This window comes from Nannospalax galili, unplaced genomic scaffold (genome assembly GCF_000622305.1).
Source record: "Nannospalax galili isolate Female #2095 unplaced genomic scaffold, S.galili_v1.0 scaffold857, whole genome shotgun sequence".
Taxonomy (NCBI): Eukaryota; Metazoa; Chordata; class Mammalia; order Rodentia; family Spalacidae; genus Nannospalax; species Nannospalax galili.
This window is the reverse complement of record NW_008338788.1, coordinates 60253-69061: the sequence shown is the minus strand read 5'-3', so window position 1 is coordinate 69061 and position 8809 is coordinate 60253. Positions and strand designations below refer to the sequence as shown.

General features: G+C 44.2%; 1 protein-coding gene across 1 annotated transcript in view; it reads left to right on the top strand.

The window, feature by feature from the left end:
• The first annotated feature begins 7571 nt into the window (after positions 1–7571).
• LOC103734440 (cytochrome P450 2A12-like) overlaps positions 7572–8809 on the top strand; it is a 16344-nt gene continuing 15106 nt past the window's right edge. Inside the window, 2 exon segments of the mRNA XM_008833376.1 lie at positions 7572–7656; positions 7911–8093. Coding sequence (XP_008831598.1) covers positions 7572–7656; positions 7911–8093 — 268 coding nt within the window.

The window sequence follows — 8809 nt, the reverse complement described above, 5'->3', positions numbered from 1 at the left end:
GCCAGAAGTTCCAGGAAGAGCTGAGGAACACATCCATATAGTCCTGAGAGGCTCCAGTTGTGACTGCTTATCTGGCTTCTAGAACTTCTTGCTTGCCCACCTACAGGAACAAACATGTGACTGCTTGTCTTTGAGTCAATCTTCTACCAACCATTTAGGATATGGACCTTACCTTTAAAAGCTTTACTTTCCTCTCAGTAAGTGCTGCATTCTTTAAATTGGCTCAGAGAGTGCAGTCACTAGCAAGCTAATTGAATCAGCTGATTCAGAACTTTTTTGAGTCTGAGTGGTCTTTTCCCAGTGATCTCGAACTCCATAACACTGTAATCTCAGCATCCCAGAGGCTGAGGCAGGAAGATTGCTAGGACTACAGAGTGAGACCCTGTTTCAAAAAAACATAAATAAATGTCAAGCCTGGTGGCCTTTAATCCCTGCATTAGGAGGCAGAGGTAAGTGGATCTCTGTGAGATGGAGGCCAGCCTCATCTACAAACCAAGTCCCGGGCCAACTGGAGCTACAGGGAGACCCTGTCTCAAAAAGACAAATAAGGGGGCTGGAGAGATGGCTCAGCAGTTTAAGAGCAGTGGCTCCTCTCTTTCAGAGGACCCTGGTTTAATCCCCAGCACCCACATGTCAGCTTACAACTGTCCTTAACTCCAGTTCCAAGGGATCTGATACCTTAATTTGACCTCCACAGGCATTGCATGACACAGGTGCACTTACACACATACAGGCAATACACGCATACACCTAAAAAATAAAATAAAATATGTATTTTTTATATTTTCTTATTTTATGTGTATGCATGTATTGCCTATGTGCAGGTAAGTGCACCTGTGTCATGCAATGCCCGCAGAGGACAGAAGGAGCTGTCGGATCCCCTGGAACTGGAATTACGGACAGTTGTTAGCTGCTATGTGGGTGCTGGTATTCAAACCCAGGTCTTCTTAGCCACTGAGCCATCTCTCCCGCCCCATAATAAAATATTTTTTAAAAATAAATACATACATACATACATAAATACATACATACATATATACATACATAAACAAATGAACAGGCAGGCACACAGACAGATAAAGTGCTTTCCAAGCCTTAGATAGATAAAGGATTGTTCAAGCCTGGGACAAAGAAGGTTGTGCAAGAATGTTTATCTTGCCTGGTGTAGCATGTTGGCTAATACCTGTGATCCCAGTTGAGGCATGAGGATCTGGAAAGTTCCAGGCTAGGCAAGGCTACATAGAAAGTTACAGGCCAGCCCAAGACCCATAGTGGAACCGTGTTTCAAAAGAAACAACAAGGGCAGGTAACGTAGCTCAGCAGGTAAAAGCCTGCCAATGAGCTTGGTGACCTGAGTTCAATCCCTGGGACCACAAGGTAAAAAGGCATGCAGGCATCCACTTCCCAACAAAATATATTAAAAATGCAAAAATAAAGTAAACGTTGTTCATTGTAGCCTTCTTCAAAATAAAAGAAACAAGAGTAAAAGAATGTTTATCATAGCAGTTTCATAAAAGTGAAAATCAGCATACCTCCCACAAGTCCAACAATTTCCTTAAGCAAATTAAGATATATGTGTATTATGGATTAGTATAATTTGCTATGAATGGTAATGTGGGTGTTCATAGACAGGGAAAGATATTTGTAATATGTTATTAGGTCAAAGTGGTTGGAGGATGCCAATTTTATTAATTTTATTAAAAAACATTGATTTATTAAATAAATTTAATAAACAAAAAAGGGGGAAGAAAGTTTGTAAGGGCCAGAGATTATTCCCATAATATTTGTGCCACTATTGCACCATTGGACATATTTTGTTGAGTCCGCTACCACGGAATCTCATGGGGTTCACAGCTGGGCAAGGTTGATGATTACCTTCCTCTGTCAGCAACATGCATAGCACCCTGTAGTACTGTGAAATCTAGCCAGCAGAGATGGAACTTTGAGGTCAGTAGCAGCTTGATATCTCCTTATTTGTTCTAAAACTCAGGTATGTACTGTCTTTGGTAATGGGGTCCTACCATCCAGTTCTGGGTAGCGAAGTACAAAGGCAATACCCAGTGTTGCCGATATTCTCTGAGGATCTATGGGATCTCTCCAGTCAACAACTCCTAAATAGAGGATCCATTCCTGGCACTGGGCTTTTTATTTGCTAATCTATTAAGGCCACTGAGCACGTGTTTGGATTTTTTTTTTTTTGTTTGGCTGAGGCTTTCTTTTGTTTGTTTGTTTTTGTTTTATTTTTTATTTATTTATTTTTTTGGTCTTTTTGAGACAGAGTCTCCCTGTAGCCCCAGCTGTCCTGGAACTCACTATGTAGACCAGGCTGGCCTTGAACTCACAGAGCTCCACCTGCCTCTGCCTCCCAAGTGCTGGGATTAAAGGCGTGTGCCACCACGCCAGGCAAGGCCACTGAATACATGCAACTATCTTTAAACTCATTTTATTTTTTTAACAAATAATTTATTGAGAATTTCATACATACATATAAGGTGTTTTGATCAAATCCATGCCCACTCCCTCCCCTCCAACTCCTGCCATATCGCCCCATCACTTTTTTCTGATAACTTCATGTACTCTTTCTTCTTCTTTGATTGATTGATTGATTGATTGATTTGTTTATAGGCCTTTTGGCTACTCTAACATTCCCAACTCTAAAGAAGTAACCATAAAATCTTTTTAAGTATTAGATAAATCTCCCAAATATTTTAGAGTATGTTGCTAAGAGGCCCAAGGACATTTTGACTTTTAGCCAAGAAACTGGCTACCGTTTTGGGGGTCTTTTTACCCTAACTGCCCAGCCAATTCCTACCTCCTATTCTTATCACACCATCCTCTGAAAGGTTACCCAAAAGCTGAAATGACAGAGGACTAAAGACAAGACAAACACAAATCAGGTGCTTCATGATCCCCAAGCCAGCCTTGCAGAAGGCACTTCCTACTATCTGTTGATGAGGAAGAAAGGCAGTCTCAGCCATCAGGGCCCAGGGAACAACGAATTTCATGAGAGGGATAGGTGAACAAAGCAATCCATTATGCCCAACCCAGTAAACCAGCAAACCCCAGTTCTCCCCTATTGGTACAGGGAAAAAAGTAAAACCAACAAAGTTAGCAAACCCCTCTCAACAAGAGCCTTAAATCTAAATGGCCTCAACTAGCTGGCTATTAAAAAACAAGGTCTAGTCAGACCCCACCCACTGAGTCACCATCATCCTGCTGCGGGGCTAGGCCAGTTCACACTGCCTTAGAGCTCCTGACTGCCTGACACGTGTTCCTCTCAGCAGTCATCAAAGAAACTTCATTTTGCAATGGACTATTACTATTATTAGAACAGACTTCCAAAACTGGTCAAACGCAGAGAAGAAATGTCTGTGAGACCCGGGTTCGAATCCCAGCACCCACATGGCAGCTAACAATTGTCCGTAACTCCAGTCCCAGGGGATCCGACAGCCTCTTCTGACCTCTGCCAGCATTGCATGACACGGGTGCACTTACCTACATGCAGACAATACACACGTACACATAAAATAAAAATAATAAATTTTTTTAATCAAAGGAGCAGGGGGCTGGAGAGATGGCTCAGTAGTTAAGAGCACTGGCTACTCTGGCAAAGGACCCAGATTCAGTTCCCAACATCCACATGGTGGCTAACAATTGTCCATAACCCCATTTCCAGGGGATCCAACCTCCTCTTCTGGCTTCTCAGGCATTGCAAGCATGTGGTGCATTTATATACACACAGGCAAAACACTCATACACATAAAATAAAAACAGAAACAAGTATTTTTTAAATATTTTATTTATTACACGTATGTGAGCACACCCGTGTCGTGCAGTGCTGCGGAGGTCAGAAGAGGGCTTCGGATTACCCTGGAACTGGAGTTAAGGACAGTTTGTAGCTGCCATGTGGGTGCTGGGAATCAAACCCCAGTCCTCTGCAAGAGCAGTCAGTGCTCTTAACCACTGAGCCATCTCTCCAGCCTCCAAAACAATAAATATTTTTAAAATTCAAAGAAGTAGGACTCCAACAGAGGAAATCTCTAGAGGTTATAAGAGTTAAATGCAGGGGAAGAGGACATTGCATGAAAGAGAACAGGAGATGGGTAGAGAGAGAAGCAGGGCTCAAGAGAACAGATCTGAGAGAGGCCACAGACTGACACACGGCGAGGCATCAAGACCAGAGGGACCATTGTGGAAGAGGGGGCAAATACATTGTAAGAGCTGGGGAGGGAGTATATGACTCCACCCTTCTGAATGGTGCCCTCCACATTTGGGGTGGGTCTTCCATTCTCAGTTAAACTTTTCTGGAAATGGCCTCACGACATGGCAAAAAGAGCACTTCCCAGGAGAATCTCAACACAGTCAAGTTGAGAATGAAGATTAATCATCACAGTTCAAAATTCTAAAAGTCCGTGATTATAACATAGATTTCAAAAGAAAATGTTTTCATGACTCTTGGTCTGTTACCCATCGCATACAGTTCGGAGTATCCTAAAATCTCCCATTCAGATCATTTAAAGGTTATGAACCGTGAATAATAGATGGACATTTCCCAGAGTTTCCCCCAGGTTTTCTCCTCCTTCAGCTCCAACCTCCATCACAGAGGACATGAGAGGTCACCAGATGTAGAGACTATGGACCTTGTGGATGGTGAGCAAGCTATGAAATTCTCCTCCCTAGGCTCCACCTCTTCCATGCGCACAGACGCTGGAGCACTTTAATCGCAGCCACAGAGACGGCAAACATGATCAACTGAGGGGGGAGCGCAAAGTAGACAGACATACAGAAAAAGGAAAAGACAGAAAAAGGGAGACTCAGACATGGAAGAGCGAGGAGGCCACAGGGAGGGAGAGAGCAAGGCGGAGCAGATGAAAAGAGAACGGGGCGTGGGGAGAAAGGGACGTCTTCTTTCTGACACTCCCCGTGTCGCCCTGCCTCTGCAGTCTGTTGGTCTCACCCGGCTCCCTCTCTGCGCTCTGCTCCTGTGGACCCCACTCGCCGCCTGCCTTTATTGCTCAGTTTCTCTGGCTCGTGCTTTAGGTCTGCCACAAACTCTTCATTCCTGTCATGCTCCGTCGATATTTTCCTTGCTTTCTCAATTTCTATCACGCGCTTCTCTGACTTTCTAGAAGAGCAATTTGCCTGTGCTGGTCAAGGGATATGCAGGGGGGTTCACAAAACACCCCCTGTCCCTTCTCACTTGTCATAAAGGAAATCTTTGGAAACTAGAGACCAAAGATTGTAAAAGCCAGAATGGGGATTAGACAAGCTACCCTCCATCTCTCTTAGTCTATAGATTAGTATTCTGATAACAATAAACCAATAATCACATGTCGCGAGTCCATGTGTGCAACAGCTGTAGTTACCTGCCCGAGATCTGCGCATCAAGTCAGTTAAAACTTCTATCGTGGATGAAGGAGCGGCTCCTGAGGCCCTGGTCCTAGGTGAGGAGCTATTGACAGTTGAAGGCTGCTGGGGGAGGGAAAGTCACCTTCTTTGGGGATGGCTATTAGTACATCGTTCATGCCTCAGTGGACGGCCCCAGACCCATGTGCATTGAGCAGCACTAATAGGACTCAGTGGATTATTTTTTTAAAAGAACACCCAAAGTTGTGAGGGTGATGTGTTGAGAAGTGAGAGGAGTTGGAGGCAGAGTGAGGAGGAGATATGATCAAGATATATTGTGTACATGTCTGAAATTCTGAAAGAATAGTTTTTTCAAAGAAATCCAATACATAATTATGGAGCACAGCAGCACCATGCATGTAGCTCAGTGTTTGCCTAGCATGTGCACACCCTTAGGTTCTAATTCCAGCATCACAAGAAGACAAAGGGAAAAATACTCTGGTATGGAACACTCACTGATATAATCATCAGATTAACTGATGCATCCTCTTCACTAAACAGCCCAAACCTAGGAGTTCTCACTGAGAAGATATGCCTTAGAAAGTGAAGTCAGCTTTTAAAGGTCATAGAAGAAAGGCAAAAGATTAGTTTGAATCATAATCCTAACATTCACCTTGCTCTTATACCCATCCAAAGCAAGATGCACCCATTCAGAATGGGAAACTGAGGTCCCAAAAGGACATCAATTTACCTTAGTTCCCCACAAGCTTGATCTAGAACATATCCCCAGACACTGCTTGCTGAGGTGCATTTCATCTTTCACTCTGTGTTCCAGGGATATCAACAAGGTCAAACACATTCTCTCTCTCTCTCTCTCTCTCTCTCTCTCTCTCTCTCTCTCATATAAACCTCACAATACCTCCATGGGCATTTTATGAAATATTGTCTGAACACTCAGGGCCCTTGATGGTGTAACCTTCTTCCTTGATAAACGCGATAGCTTCTCTCCTTCCTATTCAAAACAGAATTGGAAATAGCAAAAGGCCAGGCCAAGCATAGGGACTGACAGGTACAGCCAAGCACTTGGTATTAGGCCGGTTGCTACCTACCAACCCAATGCTGACTCCCCTCCCCACATCTTCCTTCTCCAAAATCAACAAACAACTTTTATATCACTTTTTTGTTCCCTGAACTTTGGTCCCTAGTCCCCAATTTCAGAGTCCAGCAGCCTAGAATACTTTGAGCAAGTCCTGGGAGGGTCAATTTTGCCCACATAAACTGGTCCAGAGGGTCTAAGGCTAGTGCATCCCTGAATGGTCCAGCTATCAAACCCTTCACAGTACCCTCCTAGGAGCCCTGCCAGGCCAAGCTGAGGTCAGTCTCAGCACCCACCTAATGCTCATATACCAACCTGCTGGGACCAACCTCAGACCCTATAGGGTACCATCCTCATACCTTTCTGAAAGCCATCTTGGTGACCACCTGGGCACAACCTCAGATCTCCTTTGGCACCAGAATTTGGAAAAAGAATTTTTATTCAATCAGTGCCAACTTCTTTCTTACCAAAATGCCTACCTGGAGGAAATTTCAATATCAACCTATGTCCCTCCTTTCCTTTGGGCTTTTTAATCCCTTTAATTATCAGATCCAGGAAGGAAGGCATTACAGTACCTGACCTCAGTGTACTTGCCCAGTTCAGGGAAACTGTCTGATATCAAGATCTACCTGACATCTCAACTGCCAGTGTCGTCTCTGTGCCCACTGCTGTTGCTGTTTTGCCTGTTCTACCCTTGGACCTCATGTAGCCCCAAGGGAAGGCTGGGCCAGGCAATGGACAGAGAAAGAAATAGAGTCAAATCCCAGCCTTCCCTCATACATCTTAGTGACTCCAGTGATGTTAATAATGAAACAGCCCAATTGCCACTAAGAATCAAAAGATGAAGCACACACCAACTTAATCTTCCTGGAGTATAACAAGTTCAGGAAAGCATAGCTCCAAATCTAGCTTGGTGGTCAGAGTCTCTCTTTTTTTCCAATTTCTTGGTGTTGCAACCCAGTGGGAGTAAATATTAGGTGCTGAGGCTGTGAGGTAAAAGACACAATATGATAAAGAAGAGCAAAGGTCATCCTTCTACCTGGGAGTATAAACTCAAACCACCTCAGCCATTACTAGACTGTCACCTTCACTGCTACCATGCTGGACTTAGGGCTCCTTCACTGCTACCATGCTGGACTCAGGGGAGAAGTTACCTCCAGGACCCACCCCATTGCCTGTCATTGGGAATTACCTGCAGCTGAATACAAAAGACACCAGACTGGGAGACGGGCAGGATGTGGGAATATGGGAATCTGCTCCATTTTCCAAGGACCCTGGGATGGAAGATTCATAGAATGAGCCTTAGCCTTAGGAGAGTGGAATTCGAAGGCTTGTAGCCATTTCCAAGCCAGATCTTTGTGGAGTATTGTTGTTGTTTTCACGTGTTTAGCATCAAATCTAGGGGGAGGCATTGCAATATCTGACTTCTGTGTACTGGTCTAGTTCAGCGAATAATCCCTCTAACAATTCCCATCTACCCTCCATCAGCTAAGTGAGCGCTATGGCTCGGTGTTCACCATCCACCTGGGGCTCTGCCGGGTTGTGGTGCTGTATGGCTATGATGCCGTGAAGGGGGCTTTGGTGGACCAGGCTGAGGAATTCAGTGACCGAGGAGAACAGAGCACCTGTCATACACTCGTCAAAGGCTATGGTGAGGGGCTATCACATGGGGGAATGTGGACGGCTATACTTGATGGCCTTGTTTAACCAGCTTCCCTTGCAACCCGTCTTCCTTGAAGGTTGTGCAGAGCAGCCTGGTCTTCTCTCCCTGTCCTTGTCTTTGATGCCTCCCCCTGTGTCAGTCTCTGGCCTCTCTCAGATCTTCTGTTCCCATTGTGCTCTGCTTCTCTCTGTGTCTCCCTTTCCTCTTTCGTTCAATGTCATCGTCCCCTGCATCTATCTCTTAAAACCTTTTGAGATCTCCTTTGTTGGGTTCTTACTTCTTTAATTTTTCAAATTTTTATTTACATTTTGTCTTTATTTTATGTGTATGTTTTGCCTGTGTGTATGTAAGTGCCCCACATGCTTGCAATGCCCATGAAGCCAGAGGAGGGTGTCAGATCCCCCTGGAAATGGGGTTATGGACAGTTGTTAGCTGCCATGTGTGTGCTAGGAACCGAATCTGGGTCCTCTGCAAGAGCAGCTAGTGCTCTTAGCCGCTGGGCTACCTCTTCAGCCCCCTGCTCCTTTGATTTTTAGCTGATATTTTTATCTTTGGATAGTCTGCTTCTTTTTTAAAAATATTTTATTTATTTTTATAATTATTTTTATTTATAACCAGGGGTTTGGTTTTGTTTTTAATATTTTATTTACTATTTTTATTTTATGTGTATGAGTGCATTGTCTGCATATACATACGTGCGCCCG